Source organism: Trichoplax adhaerens, genomic scaffold, assembly GCF_000150275.1.
Source record: "Trichoplax adhaerens TRIADscaffold_1 genomic scaffold, whole genome shotgun sequence".
Classification (NCBI taxonomy): domain Eukaryota; kingdom Metazoa; phylum Placozoa; class Uniplacotomia; order Trichoplacea; family Trichoplacidae; genus Trichoplax; species Trichoplax adhaerens.
This window is the reverse complement of record NW_002060943.1, coordinates 1,321,028-1,346,878: the sequence shown is the minus strand read 5'-3', so window position 1 is coordinate 1,346,878 and position 25,851 is coordinate 1,321,028. Positions and strand designations below refer to the sequence as shown.

At 32.4% G+C, this 25,851-nt stretch overlaps 4 protein-coding genes across 4 annotated transcripts; 2 read left to right on the top strand and 2 right to left on the bottom strand.

Moving 5' to 3' along the window:
* Nucleotides 1-694: 694 nt before the first annotated feature.
* Nucleotides 695-3,396, bottom strand: TRIADDRAFT_19400 (uncharacterized protein; the record flags this gene model as incomplete). Its single annotated transcript, XM_002107615.1, has 8 exons — nt 695-818; nt 913-995; nt 1,087-1,323; nt 1,490-1,611; nt 1,712-1,756; nt 1,846-1,966; nt 2,112-2,311; nt 3,252-3,396. The coding sequence occupies 8 exons, from the start codon at nt 3,394-3,396 to the stop codon at nt 695-697; spliced, it is 1,077 nt and encodes a 358-aa protein (XP_002107651.1).
* Nucleotides 3,397-5,309: 1,913 nt separating this feature from the next.
* Nucleotides 5,310-6,525, top strand: TRIADDRAFT_18652 (uncharacterized protein; the record flags this gene model as incomplete). The annotated part of the gene is made up of 3 exons (XM_002108420.1): nt 5,310-5,702; nt 5,841-6,065; nt 6,256-6,525. The coding sequence occupies 3 exons, from the start codon at nt 5,310-5,312 to the stop codon at nt 6,523-6,525; spliced, it is 888 nt and encodes a 295-aa protein (XP_002108456.1).
* A 4,918-nt stretch (nt 6,526-11,443) lies between these two features.
* Nucleotides 11,444-13,394, bottom strand: TRIADDRAFT_63164 (expressed hypothetical protein; the record flags this gene model as incomplete). Its single annotated transcript, XM_002107614.1, has 3 exons — nt 13,259-13,394; nt 11,886-11,981; nt 11,444-11,517 (listed from the first exon to the last, which is right to left on the bottom strand). Exons 1-3 carry the CDS (start codon nt 13,284-13,286, stop codon nt 11,444-11,446), a joined length of 198 nt encoding a protein of 65 aa, XP_002107650.1. The 5' UTR covers nt 13,287-13,394.
* A 1,712-nt stretch (nt 13,395-15,106) lies between these two features.
* Nucleotides 15,107-16,930, top strand: TRIADDRAFT_19026 (uncharacterized protein; the record flags this gene model as incomplete). The annotated part of the gene is made up of 4 exons (XM_002108419.1): nt 15,107-15,813; nt 15,897-15,997; nt 16,232-16,565; nt 16,711-16,930. The coding sequence occupies 4 exons, from the start codon at nt 15,107-15,109 to the stop codon at nt 16,928-16,930; spliced, it is 1,362 nt and encodes a 453-aa protein (XP_002108455.1).
* Nucleotides 16,931-25,851: the final 8,921 nt, after the last annotated feature.

Genomic DNA, 25,851 nt, shown 5'->3' with positions numbered 1-25,851 from the left:
GTAAAGGTACTGCCGGTAACCGTACACCTTAAATTCTGTAAGGTGGATGGGCCAAGTCGATAACTTATCAGCTTACTTTGTGGCTCTACTTCTGGCGTACACATAATAGCTAACAGTTGTTTAAAATATATTAACGTGATTATGTGTCTTAGTGTTATAGAAATGTCACCTTCGTGCACTCAACCTTATTGCTAAAGTCTTGCTGAAGATGCTACCGCCTAGACTACTACTTTTACTTAATGCATATAATACCTTGTTAGCTCTATATTATTATTACTTTGGTAGTCATGAGCAATGAATTCTTTAGGAGGCATGGTTTTCACTAGCTGTCGTTTAATCGAGTTAACTTGGCAAATTCTTGGATACGCATCTTTATTCAGCCAGCAAAATAATATCAATATTAGCAATCTTCAGAAGGTGTAAATTTCCAATTTTAACTCGAACTATTTTACAATACAGTAAATACTCAGTTCCCGGTTTGAAACATACGAAGTGACTAAAATTTTCCTTTAAATTATTAGTAAATACAAGAAGTTATCTAGCAAGTACGCGTATAATAAATTGCACGATATGCCATCGTAATACATTTGCATAAAATAAAATAGATTTTGGTAAATTCAGAGCAAGTTACGGGTATAAATCAATTTAATAAAAATAGTTATCCTCGATGGTAAAATACTTGCAAATAGGATTTTCATAACTTTTTTGTAAACAGCTCTATTAAATATTCAGCACCCCAGCCAGGTGTTAGTTCACCTTCTTGTACTCTTTTCTCAATGGAAGATAACCGTTGACTAATGAGCGGATGTGTCTTAAACCTGCAATATCACGACAGCAATCAAAAATCAGTAATAAGAATTTTGGCCGGTAAACCTAATCGTTTAGATATTTGCTTGTTAATAATTTACCCACCTATCTAACACCTGATCTTGAATATGATTCCACATCCACACCTTCCTCTGTTCTCTTCGCTTTTTATTAAACTCGCCAATATCCTATCGTATTCAATTATTACATAGAGTTTAGAAAATTTTCCAGATCGTTAACAGCTATGTATAAATAATAATAACTCTAACTATAACCTACAATCATTCGTTCATGGAACTGCTTCATTTTAGACCACGCACGGTCCATGCCGTAGCCAGTTACTGATGAAATACGAAAAACTGATGGGAGCCAAATATCAAAGGGGAGGCGTCTGCGGACAAATTTCATTGCGCTTGTATATTCCATTTGTATACGACGTGCTGCTGGCATAAGGTCACCATCAGCTTTAGTAACTAATGTCAAGTCTGCCATTTCTACGATACCTCTCTTAATACCCTGTAATTTAAATTATTTCGTAAACAAATATTATTTAAATAAGTGTCATGTAACGTAAAAATAATATTCCTATCGATAGCAGCAATAAAAAAACAATAAATTCGCATTTATAGAGCTAAAATCAAATATCTAGGTAAAAAACGAATAAAATGACATAGTAAATAACCTGTAGTTCATCGCCTCCGGCAGGCGGTATCAAAAGTACAAACATATCAACCATATCTGCTACAGCATATTCGGATTGACCTACACCGACTGTTTCCACTAATATGATGTCGTAATCGGTGGCTGTATTTTTACGGATAAGTAGAATATATACGCCGTATTAAATACAAAATTATCGTAAGGTAGAACTGAGAAATATCTATTTGACTGACAAACAGAGTACCTTCACATAATACAATCGCTTCATTGGTTGTTCTGGTAACTCCACCTATGACAAAATTTTATGGAAAATATTAAAATTGTGAAACGGCATACTCCATGTACACTGATTTTTTGTTAAATTTAATTGTAATTTACCGAGATTTCCAGAAGATGGAGAAGGGCGAATGTAAGCATTGGGATCTCTAGATAAATCAGCCATTCTTGTTTTATCTCCAAGTAGTGATCCACCCGTAAAATTAGAAGAAGGATCTACGGCCTAACATATACAGTACATGCAGAATAGAAAATAGAACATTTCAATATTATTATATATCGTGATGCAACTTAAACTCTGCAGCTAAACTATTGCAACGTTACATTCGAATTTACTGTACAAGCCAAGATTTTGTAGGTATACATACCAAAACAGCCACACGATGACCCATTGCAGTTAATTGCTTGCCGAATTTTTCGATAAAATAAGATTTTCCAGCACCAGGAGGTCCAGATAATCCAATACGGAAAGTAGGAGTAGAATTGAGTTCCTTTTCTTTTAATAGCCTTAAAGCTGAATTAAGGAGTTCTCTAGCTAATTCCTTTTTTTTAGGATGTTTTGATTCCACTACATTTAGGTATATAAAAAAATATATAGCTGCAGGTTATAATTGGAATAGATAAGCAGGAAAGTATTTCGCAGACGTAGATTTTTGGTATGAACTGCTCTATTTCATCATATCTTGATATACTATCATCAAAATCGTATTTCAGTAATTCTTGTAAAGTGAAAATTGTTATATTAGTACGTTACAGAGCTGTATTGTACTGTGCTTGCGCTCCATTCAGTGATATACTGCAAAGGAATTATTTTTAATATAATGCAGGTATAGTTTGTTTTAACAGTGATTGCGGGAACAATTTGTGCGAAAATTGAACTCAATCTACACTCCTATCGAGCAAGTATCTATTTACCAGTGTGTAAATAAGTATATTGTTAATTATAGATATATAGATATATGACAGCATCTTTTTGGATAAGCTGATAGGATGTACTGTATTTTAGACAAGATATCAATATCTAAGTGCATATACATGCAAACATATACGCGTACAGTATATAAATACTCATCAGCGTAGCCTTAAAAATAGCTCCTTGCTTCTATTTCTACAAATACGATTCAATTCTATAAAAATTTGGGCAACGAGTACCCTATATGAACAACTATTCGATCTAGTATTATTGAAGTTCTTTTCTGGAAGTTTAAAGTTCATGCAGCAAATATCTCATTGTCACCAGCATTTCTTTAGTGTAACAATGCAATATCGTATGCATCCTGCAGATTCATTTATTGCAAATTTTTGTTAGCGCTTGACTTATTCAATCTCGATACTGTACCTATTCGCTTTCTAAATGATGGTGTAATTCCTACTTGTTCAAACTCAATATTAATATTAGATTACAGTCAGAGGCTTCTAACAGGAACTTCCTGTTCGAAGTGACCGTTACAGTAAAGCCAATGTTGATTAGAATAGAATGAGCGATGGCAAAACGCATAGGAACTGACCTAATGTGATGCTTTCTGCTAGACTTGCTCTTTTACCGCTAGTAATGCCCTGTATTAGACGATCTATGATCGGATGAACAGGTTGTTCTTGGCTTACAGCTTGGCTTGATTGTCTCAAGGAAATAATTGTATGATTAGCAACCATCCACCCATTATCCACATACCTCAGGTATGGAATTTTTGACCTAACGTGGTGCATCATAGTGATGCCTGTAAATAGAAAATAATGTCAATCTGTCCATTTCAAGCAAAAATCAGTCTACCCGAGTAATGTATTGTATCCAACATCGAATGAAAGAAGAAACATTGAATTCACGTTCTCGAATCTTATCATGGTCATCGTATCACAGTATGAGCTGATTAAATAAATGCAAGATTTTTTTATTCGAAAATTGATCTAGCAATATCAGTCCTAGATATTACTATCAACAATGCCATACACTCAGTATACAGCTGATTGAAGTACTGTACTTGTAGGCAGAGTTCATTGACCAAGAGACAAACTACAAAAGTTTCAAAGATCACCAACGACAGCCATTCATGCAATAGCAATTGAAGGTGGATATTATTCAAGTGCTTACCTAATTTGATCTCTTATTTTCGACCTGCTTATTTAATTGCAAAGTCAGACTTTGATCTGAAGATTGACTGGATGAGATTCATCGAGTGCAAAAGTTCTCCGCTACGGTATAGTGAAGGACTGGACAATCCTAGAACAGACTACAGTGTACAGTCTACAGTACAGCACTTGGCAGTGTACACTGTACACTGTACAGTCGGTAGAGTCTGTACTTCTAGAAGTCCATGCACTATGTCGAGAACTATACTGTAGCCACAAGCCAGTACTGAAATGACTGACCGTCTATTGGTAGTCGATGCCCCATGAGCATATTCCAGCTAGAAAAGAAAGCAATTTTTTAGTGGGGTAGCACTATTTGAATCGGTTAATCATATTAAAAGCTGGCTGGCAGGCAAGTCGGATCAGACTACGACTTTATTGATATTGTGTAAGTACTGTATGGCCTTCATGACACATATTCATTTTATTGTTGTTTCCATATGCTCTATAAAGGCTGTCGATTTATACGATCCATAAGAAAATTCTCCAGTCAGTGAGAAGACAAGGTGTTAGCTTGACCTACTGTACTATGGCACAACTTGCTGTCTTTTATACTAATCGAGAAGAAGGAGAAGAACCTTCACGAATAGTAGCTAGCATTGTAATTAGTAGCTTACTACTTCACAATTAGCTCAAGATAATAATCCACAAGTTTTGACAAATGTAGCAAAACTCAATTCAGTCACTGTATCTCGTTGTCATGGTAGTCGTGCACTTGTTCAATGTGCAATATCTGATTTAATTATTATTATACTATACTCATATATCCAGCTTATAATATTTCTCATGACAGTATAAGGCTGTCGATTTATACGATCCATAAGAAAATACTTCAGTCAGTGAGAAGACAAGGTGTTAGCTTTGACCTACTGTACTATAGCACAACTTGATGTCTTTTATACTGATCGAGAAGAAGAAGAAGAACCTTCGCTAACAGTAGCTAGCATTGTAATTAGTAGCTTACAACCACGCAATTAGCTCAAGATAATAATCCACAAGTTTTGACAAATGTAGCAAAGCTCAATTCAGTCACTGTATCTCGTTATCATAGCAGTCGTGCACTTGTTCAATGTGCAATATCTGATTTAATTATTATACTATACTCGTACAGTATATCCAGCTTATAATATTTCTCATGACAGTATTGACTGCAGTAGTAACAATGCACAGCATTATTAAACGCCTTAAACAGAACCGAAATGAATCACTGATGAGTCTAGACTCCCTTGCTATAATTAATTATACGTAGAGTCGAGAAAAAATGTGATAATCATATCATACTGTATTGCACTAGCTAATTATTATTATAGTACGTACAATCGCATGCAAGTGCAATTGAAGAGAAACAGCATCAGTTTGATTCTACTTACTAAAGGCTTGACTACGATTCTTATATAAGGTAGGTCTTCTCATTGCCAGAGTAAAGCCATATCTACATCATGCCTTTAGTCAACTTGAAAGATATTCAAATCAGCAGAATCCTAGCTGAAAATCCTGCTAGCAAATCCATCAATATCCTTGCTAAATTCAAAGATCGTGATGGTGATGTAATATTATTAATCAGTAAACCACCCTTTACAAAAGATCTCATGCAAAATATTATATCTGAAGATACCTTGGCTCAAGTCCAGCTTGAAAACGATATTTATAGTCAGTATAGCTTGACCCCTAAAGCTGAATTAAATCTTTTAAAATCGACTGTCATTTACCCGGCTACCGAAAAGCACATCAACAAGTACAGTGATCATCAGTTTTATCTCCTACAAGAAACACCTAATGATTATCGTAATATCACTTTGCCGTTTATCGAAAAGAACGCGTTTAGCGCTCAGGTAATTTTACCTTTTCGTCTAAATTTTGACTTTTGTATTACGTTGCAGTTTCTGTACTTCATTTCCATGCAGTAACGGATGAATGTCATGTGTATAAATTTGTTTTCTTCCAATTTTACATTTCATCGATCGTATCAGTGGGTGGAAAGAATACTCAAACACGAGAGTGAAAGCGAAAACATAATATTTGAAGATCCAGATCGTGACACAGGATTTATCTTATTGCCTGATCTTAAATGGGATAAAAAGCAACTAAGCGATTTATACTTGGTTGCAATTTGTCATCGTCACGGCTTACGCTCATTAAGAGATCTAACTAGCTCCGATCTACCATTATTACGTAATATTCGAAACCAAGGAATTGTAAGTTTGCATAGTATGGAGGATGTATCACTATTAAATTCCATTGCTTATAGTAGACCTTTACAAAAATTGTATGGTGCAGTATCAATTACGATACTAATATTGAATTAGTAACTTCATAGCCAGCGGTTGCATTCCTTAGAATGCTAAAGTTTAAATGATAACAAATATGTTGTTAAACTTTATTTAGGCCGCGATTAAAGAAAAGTATGGTGTGAATCAATCACAATTGCGAATTTACATCCACTATCAGCCATCATATTATCATTTCCATGTTCATTTTACACATGTCAAGTACGAAGCCCCTGGATCGGTCGTTGGAAGAGCCCATCTCTTGGAAGATGTAATTGAAAATTTGGAATTATTTCCAAATTTCTATTCTCAAAAGACGCTGTCGTTTGTTATTCAAGAATGTGATGCTTTACTGGCAGAATATAGAAAGTGTGGGCGACTTACTTAGAACTATCGATCTTGTTTTAATTAAATGGATCGATTTAATCCTAAATTATAGATTGTAAGTTAAACATAAATAAATAATACTGCATGTAATGTTTATTGATACTACGACAGTTTCATGAGTCAGAATAAGTTTAATTTCAACCGGTGATCCCATCACAAAATGTACGATTCTTAACCTGAAGATATGCGTAATTAATATATATATATAATATTCATTACTTTGGCCCATGTTAGATACCAAAGCATGATCAAGGCATTCAGTTGACATACAGTCTATCTTTCTATGAACTTAGTTATCTTAACGACATTTACCGGCAACGTATGGAAATGATATTTCAATTGCACGTAACTGCTGCAAAATATTATTTACTGCTGAATTCTCTAATCCCAATAAATTTGAAGCTGTTTAACCGTAATTTATGTTTCATGAAATAAAAATATTCCTTCTAAATTATTCTTATTTGTACACGTATCTCCATTTCATTCAAATACATAAGTGGATAATCTTGGAAAAAACTATTAGGAAATATTGTAAAAATTATATCATAAGTAATATGGCTTCATAACTCCAGATGTTGGATGATTAAGTTGGTAGATATTTCAAGTTAGTATTACCTGATATTATTCAATCAAGTTATCCATTAGATAACCCTAAATACAATAACTCAAAGTTCTAAACTTTCCGATTCTTAATTTAAAACAATCTTGTGGGATCAAAGTACAATTTCTAACAATTTTAGTATTAAAGTCTTCAAAAGAGTTATGAAGATAATTTGTCCAAGCTATCTTTAGATTAATTATTTCCAACTTTCGGATGACCTTTTCTTTATTCCTTATTAGACTCGTTGTAGGCTTTAATTAAATAGATATAACTCATTGTATACCGTATTCATCGGCTATTTCAATTGACTACATTAGCCTCTACACTGTTTGAATATTGTTAATATTGTTAATATTTTATTTGGCAAGGAAATATTACTGCAGTGATTGGCTCTATAAATAGTAATGGATCTCTCAGTCTAATTGTGACATAAACAAAATTTATGCTCCATTTTACATTGTACTCATTAATAAAATATAGTAAATCATTACGATAACTTATTTCTGCCGGTCATGTCTATTTTTGTGGGATTTCCCGTCTGACCTTGGGAGAGCCAGCTAGTGAATGCTAATATTACATATATAATAATCAATAAATTTGTAGCGATTTCAGCAAATTATAGTAGTTATGTATTTTAAAAGCATGATAGTGATATGAAATTAAGGCACTATTGTATATAATAGTAATTATAATTAATAGATTGATAGTAATTTCAGCTAATTACAGTAGCTATATATTTTAAAAGTTTGATAATAATGAGATTAGGGCGCTATTGTATATATAATGGCCAATAAATTTGTAGTGATTTCAGCTAATTATAGTTATATATTTTAAAAGTATGATAACTATATGAAGTTAAGGCGCTATGTAATGTAAAATAGTTGGCGGTGCTTGATAAAGTAACTATAGATTATGAGTCTAGACTGGCATAGTGAAAAGAGGTACTTGTACTGTACTGTTAGGCAATGACCTGTAGTATTGCATACATTAATCTATACCGAGCATATACCCTCTCATTAAGAGCGGAAAAGAATCTTGAAAGTCAATTCTTTACACTGTATAGCAGTAGTAGAAATTACTGTACATTTGTTTATAGGACAGCACTTCTTATCCGTAATCTCTCTACCATGAGGCTAACCTATCTTCTTGTCGTCTCCTGCTGTAACTCTAGCTTTAAATAAACGCTATCTACTCTTAACCATTTTGCCTTCATCTCCATCAAGAATTGTTATCACTACACTGATACACTTGTGGCCTAATTGTAGGTATAATCACACTATTCCTTATACGTATCGCTGGTAGTAATAAAATTGCCTTGTAGTACTCGCAGCGCCAAATTATGTGGTGGGTTTTACAACCCCTTAGGTCGTCTAACTCAAAATCTGAGTTATTAAAATTCAGCAAATCTCTAATCCTGGAACAAGATCAGGTAAACACTGCATTTAACCTTAAAAGTATCTGTTTATTAATATTGTAGAACGTTTAACAAGAGAAAAATCCACTTTTCTACCCTCATAACAGCCGAAAGTAGCTAAGATAAACCGGATAATCGACTTCGTTTCCACGATAATAATTCCGTATTATCTAACAGCTATATTAAGACATTACACAAAAATATCACGTTATATAGCTGTCTACTGCAAACTTATACGCACGCAGTATGAATACTATAAGTATACCGTTTCATCGTCGACAATTATGAAATTGCCTTATAAACATAGTAGACTATTCTACTTCTTAATGCTACCGTACTTCAATTACCACTGTAATTAGCTGAAACTACTACATGTCTTTTATAGTGTTACAGGATTATCTGCACTTTACTTTATTTGGTTTGCAGATACATCAGTAAGATTGCTTGTATTTCATGCTTTTGTATGACATTAACCGAGCCAAGTCGGATTATGCTTTCATTATGGAGTTTTGAACTTTTTCCAACTGAAATTAAAGCAACTGCTTTCGGAATTATAGTCACCTTGGATAGATTAGGTTCTTTGGATGATACATTAGTATTGACTGCATTTCTTCATAGAGATTGCGTTATACCAATGCTATCTGTGGCTGCTTGCATGTATTTTAAGTTCGTGTATCGCAAGATTCCTTCATGATACATTCACCATAAATATAAATTAATTAACGTCGTAAATTCTATGGTTATATTTAATATTGGTAATTTCAGCTGAATAACTTTTTTAATCATATAATCAATTGCGAGATATTTGTTGGAATATCTATTAAATTCTATAACTATAGGGCTAAGCAATTAAATCGGTTTACCTCGAACTCGTAATATCTAGTAGCAACGGGTAGTACGTATCGATTGTAGCGTGTCTATACAAATAATACCGTTGCCAAAATTTGTTTTTGAAACAGTAAATTTCTATACATCTCCTTCCTTTTAAAATTAGTCTAGCCTAACATTGCACGCAAATTATATGAATATAATCAAATAGAATTAAAGATTCACAGCAACTATTATTGGCAAGACTAAGTTTACGGGTATTTTCTTACTTCAGGGCTCGATTTATTTGCATTCGGAGCCAAACTGCTAATTAAATACTATCAACAAATGACTATGTTTGAATCTTGGTTACACAGCTAAAGTATGTAAGCTTATGTGTAATTTCCGTAGCTGATATACTGTTGGTGTGAAATTTTGCAATAATCCTCTCCCCCCCCCCCCCATAAAAAGAAATAGATCATGTTATAAGTTAGATTATATAGTTGTGAAGTTTAGCAAGAAACCGAAGTCTTGCTATATTACTTTTTAGTACTTTATGGCAAGTGTGTATAGTCTATACCATAGTAACTTTAATGTTTCTAACTTCGATTACGTACGAGAATTTAGACATGCTAGATCGAAATTTAGGTACATTCATAATAGTTTTTTTCATGCTCCGCTAATATAAAGTACTGCATCTTCGTGCTTGACTTCATATACAAGATATTCGTTTTGCAATAAGGGCATTTTATTATTATTATTATCTTCTATACCATCAGCATGCGCTACGTATCAATCACTCATGTATTTAATACTTCTCTGCATTTCCCAAAACAAGTCAATATACAAATAGGCCTACAAACAGTAGACAATATTCAGCAACGGAATCAAGACTGTGAAAAAGTATTCATTGCTACAAATCTAAATTCGATAAAAAAAAGTTCCGAGCGATACCAAATAACGATATACGTAACAATAATGAACAATAACTGCTATCGTAATCAAAATTAGATCGTGACATAATCACAATATAATCAAGGTAATGATGAAATTAATATCCGTAGCGATAATAAAGCCAGTCTTTGAAAGTTATCATGGCCTAAATATCTTACTTTAATATCAAGATGTCGTACAATTTTACTTCTGCTTTGCTCTTCATAATTTATGGATATGCTTGCCATAATTATATATATTTATTATGGACAATGCTTAAATCAATTTCGACTAAATTCTTCGCATTATTGTTCTGGTGTACCTTTCTAGGATTAGTACACTTTCAATTTGGAATATCAATACGTTAATTGAAGCCTTATTTTTATATATTTTCACCGCATTAGTATGTCAGGGTGAATGTGAGTGTTTCTCAAAGTTCAAATGGCTTCATCGGCAGGGCCTTCCTAGTTGATGTTGAATGTACGCTTGTACAGGCATATAACTGCTATGCACAATGCTATAGGGCAGACTGATAAATGCCCACAGCTACATGTTATTGAGTCATTCGTTAATGAAATATATATTACATATTGATTCAGTTTATTTAGATCTATTAGAATTCATTTTAACGAGACGGTTATCATCATTAATTTATTGCAAGAATTTATTCTGAACTCATACAATGAAACCAGAAATCAGATTTACATTTGATTGAAGGACAATCCATAACTCTAATACACTTTATAACGTTACTTTGCTACGTACGATACTAGTTAGCTGATAGGCACGAAGGCATAAAATACGGGTAGATTTTAGGTTTTATTACATTCTACTATCCTTAACTGGTTACTTAAGTGATTGATCGACACGCGCATATATTGAGAACTGACTCAAGTTATTATTGTAATGAACACTATCGACCGATAGACAAACATCACTACAAGCAGATAGCAAACAGCATTGTGCATGCTAATCAATAAAGGTATATTGAAAGTTTTGATTTTTACTACTAGAAATTAATCGGACCATTAATTAATACGGTTCACAACATGAACTATCATCTACAACAAAGTTAAAGAAATTTTCAGATAAACATCAACAACATCGAGAATAACTAATCAAATCCAGAAAAAGTTGTACATTTACATCTTCAGGTGTAATATTTTAGTTCTTGCATCCTTTAGGACACTTGCAATCAGTACATATGCAAGTTGTGCAGACGCAGCTACTGATATTTTCTAGAAAGATGAAGTAAAGTTGCTTACAGTTAATTCCTTATCCTGCAACTTCGATTGCAGTTAAACGTCGAAGTTATGAATCATTCATAGGTAGAGTTATCACTGTCAGTTTGCTATAAATACTACGATTAATAATATATCTACCGTACAGTACTCACAGTGCAATATGGGAATAACTTTACTGCATCATAAGCATAAAGTATAACCTATTATCAGTACAACTACAGTACTGTACATTAAACGTCATTCAATAAATCTTATAATTTGTTTATTATTTTAATTGAATAAGACAGCATTTGAATTAATGTAGTATAACAACAAATTTTTAAATATACGCGTACGTGCGCCATCTATTATGTAATACTAACCAGCGCATTTGCATGTTTTCCCACCACAGAGTCTGCAGTTAGGTGCGCATTTACAATTGGTGCAGGCACAGTTAGAAGGACATTGGCAGTCACCAGCTGAGGAATGAAGAAAGAAAGTATTCTAAGTAAAAACGTTGATTCGAAACTAGTGTATTACGAGTACAGTACAGTATAGTAGCGGTATTTTTGGACTGACTGGAATATTTTCTGTCCATTCATCAACTAGCCTTGTTTTAAATTTTTCAATTCAATTCAATTTTATTATTTATAGTTCATTTTTTCTTTTATTTATACGATATAGTAGGAGTGCTTTTTAGACAGACTGGAATATTTTCTGTCCATCCATCAACTAGCCTTGTTTTTAAATTTTTTCAATTCAATTCAATTTTATTATTTAAAGTTCATTTTTTTCTATTTATACGGTATAGTAGGAGTGTTTTCGAACAGACTGGAATATTTTCTGTCCATCCGTCAAGTAGCTTTGTTTTTAAATTAATTTTTTTAATTAAATTGAAGCCCATTAAATTATTATTTATATAGTTCATTTTTTTTTTATATATACAGTACAGTATAGTAGTAGCAGTGTTTTGAGACAGACTGGACTATTTTCTGTCCATCCGTCAACCAGCGTTGTTTTTAAATTTTAAATTTTTTCAATTCAATTCAATTAATTATTATTTCTAGTTCATTTTTTTATTTATACAGTACAGTAGTTTTGGACTGACTGGAATAATTTTTTCCATCCTTCAACTAGCCTTGTTTTAAATAAATATTTTAAATTCAATTAAATGAAATTTTATTATTTATTTATAGTTAATTTTTTTATTTATTTATTAAACCTAACGACTCGCGTAACGTTTGATACCGCGCTATACAGGTACAGTGTACAGTACAGTACAGTGAGTAAACACTGTAGTGCGTAGTGTACAGTAGTGTACAGTACAGTACAATACTGTATGGGGGACTTGTCTACTGTACTGTAGATTGTAGAAGTCCCTGGTTACGGTTATAGTTATACCATGGTTATAGTCGTTATAACGTACAGTATTGAACTGTATTACGGCGCACAAAAAAATAGTCAAGTAAACCAACTTCAAAATGTACTAGAGGATATGGCGTTAAAATGGAAAGAATTTTCGCCGAAATATTCAAACTAGACATTTTCAAAATTGGCCCAAGTTGTATTTCCCTTTTTCATATTAACAGTGATTTATGATAAAGACGAGAGAAAAAAATGGATAAACACATTTCCTTCTTGAGATAATATACTACCATTTTTATTTTTTTTAACGCTTGAAAAAGTTGGATATACTCTATACTATATAATATTTTATACATTATCGCTAGAATGAGATACATGCTACTGTACTTACTTTCAGCACAATTACAAGGAGGATCCATTGAAGTTAGAAATTGTAACGCAAAGGAATGGAAATTGATCGGTAGAAATTTTAACGGAACGCCGACGACGTGAACAGCAACAGTGAAGGATCGGAAAAAAAAAAGTATACTGAACAAGCGTTGGTAGCACTTTTATACTTTTTCAGCAAACGTTGATCCTTTTCGATCGTAGTGTAGTGCCTTGCGGTCGTTCATTAATCCTTTGCGATCGCAAAATGGCACCATTATTGTATCACGTACGTCTAAAAAGAGAAGCCGTCAATATCAAAATAAACATTGCAGTCAGTGCTTTCATTTTAAGGGGATGGTATACAGTACACTAGTACAGTACAGTACATACAATGCACTGATGTAATGCAATGAATGAACGAACCATCATGCAATGCAAGCTAAGCAGCACCGCACAGTACAGTATGATTCAACATGACTGTGACAGTAGTACTGTATCACCAGCAAGCGTAAAATGGACGGATCTGTATTGATTTAACCTACATCTTTATCAGCATCATTGTCCAGCAAAATATGCGCCCAATACCTTCTATAATAAAGTGTAAAGTGTTCTCTTAGCTCTAGTGAACTTAAGACATGGTATTCAATCAACTTTGATCGCTTCAACAAATGCCTGTGTAGACATGGAAGAATATCGGTGGGCCGTGGCAGTCATTTGAAGCTGTGAGTGTGCTGTCCTTGACGATCAAGCCTTTTTTAATCCTTAAATTTGGACCCGTGGTGTACTGCTTTTGCGCAGGATGCACGTACAGCAAGTATTGATCCTTTTCGATCGTCGTGTGGTGATTGCCATTGCGGTCGCATCCATTTTAGAATAGACTCGATGCAGTGGCAAAAGCCAAGCCGAAGGCAAAACAACGACCTGCTTTCATTCCATTTTACCCCCTATGCGTGTAGTAGGTCAAGAATCTAGCAATCTTTTTTACTTCAGCCAATCAAAAAATTGCCTTCGTTGCGTCAACGTTCTGGTACAAGCGTTTTCTTGGCGCATGATCCATCATGCCTCCATTACGCTCCACTTCTCACGTGGTACGTAGAACAATGCGTCATTTGAACACCGTGTCACTAGCAGTCTTTGTATGGGAATGGATTGAGTCCGAATACGGACAACTGGACTGCTCGACAAAAACACCCAAACAGTGTGAGTATGATTTACTGTAGTACTGTAATCATAAGAGACCCTGAATTAGAGGTCTCTAGTAATCATGTTGCACATCTTGTTTATTTATCCAGTAGTAAATCCGCTACTCCTTTATTAATCAGGTAGGTACTTGACTACTCAAGACACTATTTACAGATTTATCTAGTACCAAGTAGAGCCAACTTTTGCTCCATTCTGTTACAAAGAGCAAATTGCAGTAGTTCGATATACCGCTTACCAGTCGACTGCATGACTAGACTGCCGATTCTATTCGTGTGAGTTCTGTATGCGATCGTACTTTGCTGTTATTCGTTGGGAGATTCTGCCAATCATACCAGTCATCAACAACAATTTATTTATTTCCTCGCAAAGTGCATCGAAATCCAGTATGTTTTGACGATAATATAATTGATTGATATATCCTGACTTACAAATATTAAGCATGGCACGATTACATTACTATGTTTTGTAAACTACAACATGTACTACTGTAGTCAATGACTAGACATACTGTACTGACTGTATACTGTAGTGTATACAGCAATGCTTCGACGAGATTATCCTTAGACAGGTATATTGATTGTTGAACAGAGATATACTTAATATTAATGCTATCAAATGGTTCTTCTTCAGGGTAATCATGTGTAATTGTTAGATAATCTGCTTGCAAATGAATGGGTATAGTATAGCTACGATAGTCGTGATTATTATTGCTGCCGGATATTACTATTTCCTATCACAAACGGTCGATCTTTCCAAGTACATCAAGAATGATCAATGCTGGACCAACAGTCCATCTCATACCATTGAAGATGATACAACAATTAAGCCGTTTAAAGTCAACATTAGTCAAGGTGCCATAAGAGATTTAAATACAAGGTTGAAAAGGATTCGAAATTATGCAACATTGCAAGACACTCATTGGGATTATGGAACCAATGCAGATTATATTTTATCACTAGCAAATTATTGGCAAAATCATTACAACTGGAGAAATCATGAACTAACTATAAACAACTTTAATCATTACAAAACAAGAATACAAGGAATTAATGTCCATTTTATTCATCAAACTGGCAGTGATGATTTGGCCAAAAAGTCAACCAAGGTCATCTTAATGATACACGGCTGGCCGGGCTCATTTTATGAGTTTTACAAAGTCATCCCGATATTAGTAAAGGCCAATCACACTGTGATTGTTCCGTCAATACCTGGCTTTGGATTTTCAAGTCCTCCAGAAAAATCTGGATTAGGCACTATTGAAACAGCTAGTATATTCATACAGTTAATGCAACGATTAGGATACAATCACTACTATGTTCAAGGTGGTGATTGGGGATCTGCAATTGCCAATGCGATGGCTATATTAGATTCTAAGTCGGTATCATAGTTTCTTATTCATAGTACAAGTATAAACATGGTTGCATTGGAACTAACATTGCCTTTACTGTTTTAAATAGGCATTGCAAAGGGTTGCACGTCAACTTTGTATTTATGACAGCTCCTAATCCTATCCTAACATATAGTATAGGCAGCTTTTTTCCGTCGTTATTTGTCCCAGGTATGAATGTAATATCTTGTTTTACTATTATGCTTATCAATTGTTGAATACAAATTAGGCAGATTACATTTTTAAGCTTGATAAACATGATAGCTTATAAATTTCATATGACAAACGCTGCACTACATAAGGACACTGCTTATTGTTGATTGCAGTATTGATATTTCAGTGATAGCTATAGTACCATCCTACATACGAGCTTCCAGTTAACAATTACGTGACGTTTTCCATTAGATCCTGAAGAGCGCAAGCGAGTCTTTCCTTTCCTTCAAAGGATTATTGAGTATTCCATTGAAATGTCGCACTTTTTCTTACACAGCACCAGACCTGATACATTAGGACTTGCACTTCATGATTCACCATTAGGGTTAGCTGCTTATATTATTGAGAAATTTATCCGTTGGTCTGGATGCTCCAATACAAGCAAAATTGATTGCATTGAAGAGAAATTCACAAAAGATGAGCTCATAACAAATGTTATGATCTATTGGGTAACACAAACAATAGTACCATCCCTCCGTTACTATAAAGAATCCATATTCAACAGCAAGACTTTCGAGTTAGAAAGGTGAACCTAGTATTGGTATTTACATCGCAATTCTTTGACCTTCTACCATTCGTTATGTTAAAAATATTAATGCTCCTGTTTTAGAATGTCTTTTATAATACTACTATTATTACGAGAATTGATAAGTAATTTATTTTTTATGTAGAGTACCAATATCCATTCCGGCAGGTATAGCAGATTTTCCAAATGAAGTTTCCAGACCGCCGCGATCTTGGTTATCTCATAGATACAAGAAAATAGTCACTTACAACACAATGCTTAGAGGCGGACATTTTGCTGCTTTAGAAGAGCCTGATATATTAGCTAGGGATGTCATTGATTTTATTTTGAAGTCTGATAAGCAATATTCGCATGACAATATTTAATTACCTTGGTTTATTTACAATTCAAAATGACTTTCGATGTCAAATCAATTATGATTATCTGAATGATCTTTTCTATGTTATGTGGTAGCGCAACTGTTGCTAACTTAAAAGTGGTTACATAGGCGATTTGAGTTCGGACTCTCATTGTATCAGTTCTTATAAATTCAGTCTTGGAACCTGTTGCATTAAATGCAAGCAAGTCTTGCATAGGAGTTTAATAAATCCTGGAAATTTGAAGGCTATATACTGCATATATACTCGTTGTATCAGCTATCAATATTGTGAGATACGATAGCGTTTTGCTAACTTTAGTAACAGAAAAAAATTTTAATCGGTTTGAAGTGAGATCTTATAGGACTTTGACTAAAATACTAAAATATCTATAAATTTGCATCTTCAGCTTCGATGAATTGTTATGGTAATATTGTTACCTTACTATCTTTTAACCGACAAATCGTTTATGAAATAGAAACTATTGTATCTGCTGAAGCTGTTAAAAACATATTTGGTGTTGTTTTGAGATAGGATGCTATGTATATAGTAATTCTACCATATCAACTAAATAAATATAGAACAGTTATATAATAAATATAGGAATATATAATATAAATAAATTCCTAAATATAGGAATACAGCATTACAGAAATACACCAATACTTACTTACAGTATATGCAAATAGTATGTGTAGTACGATATTAGTGATACTATACTATGAACTCGAAAAGATATATCGCAGTTATACTTATAATTCAACTCATAATATTACTAGTCTTCAATAGAAAATTGCTTAAAATTGTATTTTAATCAAGGCAAAATGATTTGCTAACTATATCATAATTGAAGTCGTGAATGGTGGAATCAAACTGTTGTACTATTTATTATTAACTAGCTGTTAATATTGAATGCTAATGTTATTTTTTAAAGCGTCAGCAAGATGAAAGTACCTAGCCGCCTAACTCAGTTGTTAACAGCTCTTCATTTACAATATTTGCATGCAATAGGGCTACAGAGCTTGAGTCTAATACGGTATATCTTCAAATTGCAGCAGATTAATTTTATTACAGAAGTATAAAAGGGTCATTATCATGACAACATATAGAGTAACCACTAACCACCCTATAACTCCTCTACTGGTTAATTAAGGTGATCACTCTTTCATCTGCATTAGAGATTATACGCTTATGAAAGAACCGTAATATCCAATTATATTCACGAATTTAAGATTAAATGCTCGCAGAGTTTGACTTAAGTCTTTGATCAATTTCACAAAGATTTTTCGTGCACATGAGCGTTTTAACATCACAATAAATCGAGTATCTGATAGCTATAAAAACAACATTAGTAAATGAAAATAAGTGATGGCCAAGAACGGAATGATAACAGATGTAATAATAAGTATACTAGCCTGAATCGCAATAAGTCTTGCACTAACTAGCGATAATACTTTACCACTGTGAATAAAAACGACATCCCAAAGATTCATATTAAGATACTACGCAAATATAATAACTATTGTATAGTGGTTTAAAATAAGTTACAATAACAAACTGCACATCCTAATTCCTAGCTTGGAAATTACATTTCTCAGCCAACCAAAGCATGAATAGATCTGCTGTCTCTCTGTATGAAGCAGGATTGCATGACTAAAACTCTTATCATGGCAATCTTCGTTTTAATGCTAAAAAAATTTTTATAATACAGGATTCTAATTATTTTTCTCAGGAAATTAATTTGATTCGCTTCTTAACATAATATCAATAGCTAGAGTAGTGGGAGAAGAATATGCGTATGTAGTAATCTTAACAATTATTTATCACTAATGGAGATATTGTTAGGTGCTATGATTGATGCTAGGCTACGTAAGGCACTGCAGATGGTAGTATCAGTTATATTTACAGGGTAGGATTGATATTCTACTTTGAGTCATGATGCAATCTATGTATCAATCAAAAAATAGCGTGGCAAATATTTTATTGTAGTAGACGCTACTTCTATTACTAAATATAATTGCTTTAAACAAGTAAAATGCCACACCTATTTCGATAGGCTATATAGTATATCTGTTTGTACGTATAATATGCCATATACTCATGCAGTATGTAATGTATCCCATCGGATAAAAGTTATCAAGCACCATGAATTCGTGATAGAATTCTTTCCCTTTCATCTCAAATAGAATTTAAAATATCTACGTAAGTTGTTGACAACTAACAATAGGGGTAAATTATTATTGTTCATGTGATACGGAATAAAGCTGAGGTCATTTTAACTTTTTAACAGCTACACTACACTTTATACTGGATAGAGCTATAAAAAATCGAGCATTGAGAATTGTTGATACATAATCGTAAGCAATTCCATTGTTATCCAATCGAAATGATTAAATCGCTATACTAATTATTAGTATTATTTAATTTTCTTTTGTAGGTTTCTTAGCAACCAAAATATTGCATTGATTTATCAGTAGATTGAAACAAATAATTTAATTGACGAAACGACTGTAGAAATGATCTAAATTCATGAAAGCATCGATTCTAGCTGCTGTTATTTTGTTTGTTATTTAAGCGGGTAAAAGAACGTGAACAGAGCCTTTGACCACCTACGGGACGAAGTCGACGATTTTATCGCTTCTGAAAAATAGAAACTATATCGCTGTCAACTGGCATAATCATATTAACGATTCTTGCTATTGATCAAATTGGAACTTTATCTTAAATTTTAAAATATCGGTAAATTCAACATCAAAATATCGGTTCATCGTTTCTACATTTATTTTTACTTTAAATCCAATTTAAGAAAGTGATCGTCTTGCAGCAAACAGCATTAGAATGAATCGCAAGATATCGCTATATTGGAATATAGCGGTGGCATTAGCCATATTGGTCTGTAATTTCAACGATGTACAAGGAGGTATGAATATAATCGTTGAATTTAATCTTTTCTAACCACATTTTAATGCATGATATAATCTGTTATAAAATATTTTTGGATTACTTGAACTCTTTTCTGTTCGCTTAAACAACTAACTCGTCATATTTTAATTAAACTTTAACGAATCCTCATTCGACACGATAACTATGCTTAAGACAGCTTTCTATTCTTCGCTATACCATAAAATACAGTTGCATCTAGGATTTCAATTTGACGTTTAAGATTTTAAGATTACCCCATTATGAATTTTCTTAGATTGATGATCATAAGTTTCTATATTTTACTATTATCATTTAAAGAGATTTACTTGTAGAGATTAATTTGAAAGTCGAGAACTTCCTCACAATTTTCATTGCTTCATATACAATATTTATTTCAAATTACGCCATTACGCAGCAGGAGTAAAAACTATAAAAAATAAAACGTGCTAGTCAATTGGCACTATTCTCTGTTTGTTATTTTCATTAAGAGAAAAAGCAGTAGTAAAGTGTAGCAAATAAATAAAGACACGATCAGCTTTTATTCTCAAAAGAACTCGGCTCTTAAAGTCGACTACTTCTTGCTAAGTATAATTTCGAAAATAACACTCCTATTTCGCTTCAGGCTAAAATATTTGTCTAATAAGATTTTTAAAGCCTATTGTCTACTCTGTCCCGAATATATTAACTCAGCAAACAGAATATATAATTTGGAATGCAAATACTGTAAGTCATCTCATCCTTGGTAAAATCAGTTACCGGAAAAAAAAAACAGTAAAAAATCACCTTTAAATTGTTTATATGCATTAAATGACGGCAGTATAGATTAAAAATTAATTTATACTGAAATGTTTGAAGCAGCTGCTTATCTATATACAAGCTTCTAACGTATTACTTCACACATAGATACGAGTATGTTTTACCCACATTTTCATGTGGAGCAAATAAGTAACTGGATTCTTAAAAGACTCTTATGATCAGTAAGAAAAGATAAAGTTCCCCAAATCACATTTAAGTAAATTTAACCTATAAGCAAATTAATTCTCTTTTCAGAATATACTGTTGTTTATGACATTAGACATACAGTATATATATAATATTGCAAGGATAGTCGGTGATAGGATACAAGTATTTTGGCCATTGCCATATCAATTATATCGGTATAGTGCTGACTGAGAATGTTTGAGAGAAAAATTAGTATTAAATTTCCTTGACCAATGCCTCCATGAATACTATATTACTACTTTAATCTAATTTAACCTTGAAACTTATTTTGGGATAACAGTTTTGTAAATATTCAACGTTATGTCTAAGCTTATAGCTTAAGCACCTGGGAGTAAATTATATTTCCGTAAATCCGTTAATTTAATCCCTTTTAACGAAACCTATATTCCAATAATTTTTTTAACTATCAGCGAAGATCAGGCTATTAGCGGTTCGATATATGCATGGCCCTACATATTATGTCTATCTCTTAGAATAATTTAAAATACGTATCTACTATTATGCCTTCTTAAAATTGAATATTTTAAGGTTTATTTCAATTTGAATTCAATATTAATTTAATCATATTGTAACCATAGTTATGGGTCTGTATTGAAATTATGAAGAGGGTAATCTTGCACGATATTGAATTCAGTAACAATAACAACTTCAATAATGCTGGAATACGATTTAACCTATTCGTTAAGAATTACCGTAAAATTGAGATATAAATATTAATTCTACAATCTATAAATTCTTATTAATTTACTATCATAATTTACCTCCACAAAACTTTAGCAAGATACGGTACTGTTGTATGACGTAAATCATCGTATCACTCAATTTAATACGCATTACTTTCTAGTAAAAATTGAAGCGTCGCCGTCAGAGCTATTGTAAAATAAATTAAGAACTTTCATAATAAAATAAAAGTTCCGGTCTTGAATTATTATACTGATATTTACCGATTAAATTATAACGTCTTTAAGGTTGTGATACCTTAACCGTTAATATATACAGACAGCAAACATCCCTCTTTAGATGCTATAAAATTCTCAATTGATTTTACTCACACGACTAAATGAATTACCTAACTAAAAGTACTCTTCATTGTTTTTAAATCCACTACACCCGTAATGAATTTTTAATACTATATACTATGAGTCAAACTTTTCTTAGATTTTAGCAGCTACAGTAATTCTATCAATAACGTTTTATTATTTTTTTCAAGAACGCAAGTGAAGTATTAACTACCATATCTATCCTATTTTAGACCATAAAATGATTTTAACATTGCAACATTAAGGAATTTTTCTTTGTCATACTGGGAGTTTCTGCGATATCCACGATATCCTTCTATAACTAAGTTTTTAATACTGATAACATCCATCTTTAATACAGTCGCACTGAGTAATTATGGAACTGTATTAGGCTTATTTTCTCCGCTATTTTATCTCTTTTCAGTGATGATGGTATTTAACTTGATTTGAAACATATTATCGGTCTTTTCTTAAGCTGTTTGATAATATCATGATAGCGTACTGTCAGTAAAAGTTTGGGAAACTATTTCTCTACTTATACAATCAATATCCTCAAGTCAGACCATCTATTATAAAAAATGATTCAGTCTGTTTTCCTGACTCTGTTTTTTACTTTTTTATTAGCTGCTGTCAGCAAGCTATTTAAGAACAATGCTATTACCTGTGTCCAGTTCTTTTCTCTATTTATTAAATTTAAATTGAACTATATATAGCTTTCTTTCTGGAGTATTCCATACAAATCGATCCATAGGCTCTTACCACTTAACAGCTTAAGAATTTATAAGTTTATGCAGTTGTTTTCCCTTGCCGTCTAATTTATAACTCATACTGGGCTAATTTTTTAATCACGACTCTTTTGAATTGTGATTGTATACTCCATGAAAGCATATCTTAGCCTGAGTCATCTATGCAATTTGATTGATCACTACCGCATTATCGACAATTAGAAGGATAAGGGATTACAACTGTATATAATTTTCGCATGTTGTCCATCAATATTTTTATTGGTATTCGATTTAGTTTCTTCGTCATAATCGCTATAGTAGCAATCAAATTCACCCACAAAACAACAAATTTTTGCTTAATTTTTACTCTTGATTTCGTTTGATAGACTATTCATTGCTAGCAATTAGAGAAGTAATACGTTTAACAAGTCTTTCTCTTCAATCATTTTTTTCGCTGGGATTAAATTGATTGATGAAAAGATGAATTTTCCCACTGTTATTTCTTCTATTACAGTCTTTGATATCATCCGCTCTATTCAGATATAGAGAATAAAACTCTGGAATAGTTAAAAGTGACAATATTTTTACTCAAATTATACATACTACAACAAGAAATGACTTCAATAGGTTAGGCGGAGCAAAATTTTCTCTATCCCATTCTTGTAAGCACGTTACAATTAATATCGTCTGTTGTTGGCTAAAAATAACATGTCAAGTTATTGACAGCAGTAGTTAACGTACCTATCCTTAAAATCTCAAATCTCTTTCGATCAGTGCAGAAATTTTAATTTAATGTTAAAGCAATCACGCCTATTTTAATTTTCACTACGAATTATTAAACTTTTAAAAATTTATCAGGACTATTAGAATAAAATCCGAGATATCTGAAAATAATGAGTGCTATCAGTGCTTAAAGTTTTTATTCTTCGCTTTTCACGCCTAACTGTCGCTGATACTGCAGAAAAATAGATACTTTGCATTATGAATACTATTAGAAAACTTATCCTATAATTCATTAATTTTGATCCTTTTCCTAAAAAACTTACTTAATTTTAGTTTCGGATTACATGATAGGTTGCTAATCTAACAATATAAATCAGTTAGGAAGAAGAAAGTTTCCCTTGGCAATTATAGTACAGTAAAGTAAATGTTATTCAAATTATTCAGCCAGCTTGAAAGAAAATATATTTAGTTAATGGTTATAATTCTTCAATCCAGTTTTCTATTAGTCATTTATTCCTCCTTTGGTAACAGTAAATAGGAAGTAATCCAAAGTTTTTTCTTGTAAGAAAATGTTTAGTTTTAATTAGCACTACTGTTATTAAAATTAAGACTAATTTAATATTTCTACTTTTGAGTTACGCAGATTTTGAAGAAGTAAAAATGATCAAGTCTGTTGACGATGATTATATAATGTTAAAATTAAATATCGATTTCACCATTTGATATTAAATTATAAGTTAGCTAGATGTAAGTTAAAATGAAGAAATATCAATATTTACTTGTAGCATCAACATTGAAAATTAATACTAATTTGCTACTGCAGTTCATGTAATGAATGGATAGACCATAAATATCGCCGGAAAAGAGAAATATCTTTGTCTACAATAGAAATTAGAATCAAATTTCTCTTTCCTACTGAAACTAGGAGTCAAAAAAATCTCTAAAGGATAGAAATGGGCACTACTGATTATCGTTTATTTGGCAATATAAAAAGATTAAATAGATTTTAATTTTCTAAGTAAATAACCATAATAATTAAGCCCGTATCGAAAGGAAATGAAGAGTACCACCTCCTGATAATTTTCTCTAATATTATTAAAGTTGAGACTAATTTTGTTACTCAATCACAAATTATAAATCTAACAAATATAGAAAGACGGATAAGAATAACTTTTAATAATTGTTTTCTATAATATCAAATTCTGGTCCATTTCATTTTCTCCCCAAACTCAACTCGTCCTACTATCGAGCCATAAGAGTAGACATTACTGCTTTCAGATTTTCTTTAATGATGTTCAAATTAAGACTAATTTCGTTTTATACCAATGCTATACATATAGCACTTAAATATCAAAGGAAATGGGAAAAAAAAAATACATAAATTTTATTAGTAAGCATTAAGATTATTATTTTAACCATGAGGTTAGTTATTTCTATTACTAACTAACAGAAATAAAACAAAAATTATAAAAATTCTCTTTAATGTTATTTTTAAAAGATGACCGTATGAGTTCATTTCATTATAAATTAGTTCCAATCCAAAGAATACGGCCAAGGACGTTAGAATTTCAATAATTTTACCAACGGCAATATTTTTAATTTAAAATTAAGAATAGTTTCAATGACCAAAATCCATTGCTATATTTTAATTTGATCCTATGATTAAGCAACCGAAAATAAATGACCTTCTCTTAAATTCTATGTTATGACATGAATTGATTCTTCTACCAATAGATATTTGCGCAAATCTATAATCCTACCTACCAACCTGATCTCTACCTTGTCTGCACTGTTAATTTACCTGAAAACTAATTAATATCTTGTTTGGGCTCTCTCCTTCAACAGCAGTAATTATCTAATATTATTCACGTTCCCGGTAAACTCTATTCCCTCGTTTGTCTTTGATTACTCTAATTGCCGTAAAAATTTAGACATATTAATTATTGTAAATGATTAAAGTTGACAAATCCAATTTTATTGGAATTTAAAGTGTATTGAGAATAGATTTTGTTCATGATGGCGGCATACATTTAATACTTTCGGTTAATGCCCACGCTCAGTTATAATTATCTTTAAACCGATAAATTGTAACTACAAGCGCTTTGAGTTCATTTTTTACCCATCGCTTGACTACAGAATAGATTACTGACTAGTTTGATAGATGTATTTAAATTCAATTATTATAATTTGCACATTTTTATTTTATTTTCCTATAAGTATGTGAGGTTGATAGATCAAGAATCTTCAAAACTTTAGAAAATTAAGATTTATTAAACAAAACCTCCTTTACAAAGATACTACGTAATCGATTAGCTGAGGACCTCTAACGAGAAAGAACTATCTTACTATACTTAACTACTCGCTTATGTACTTTTCCGCATTTACAGTCTTAGCACCTTACTTACTACACACTTTAGTATTAGCATCTCAAATACAAGATAGTTTACACCTTTCATGTGAAGCTCTAGTGTGAGCACTGCAGCGCTCCTCTTCAAAAGGATTACAGTTACTAAGCTAGCTATATTTAATACTTAAGCCT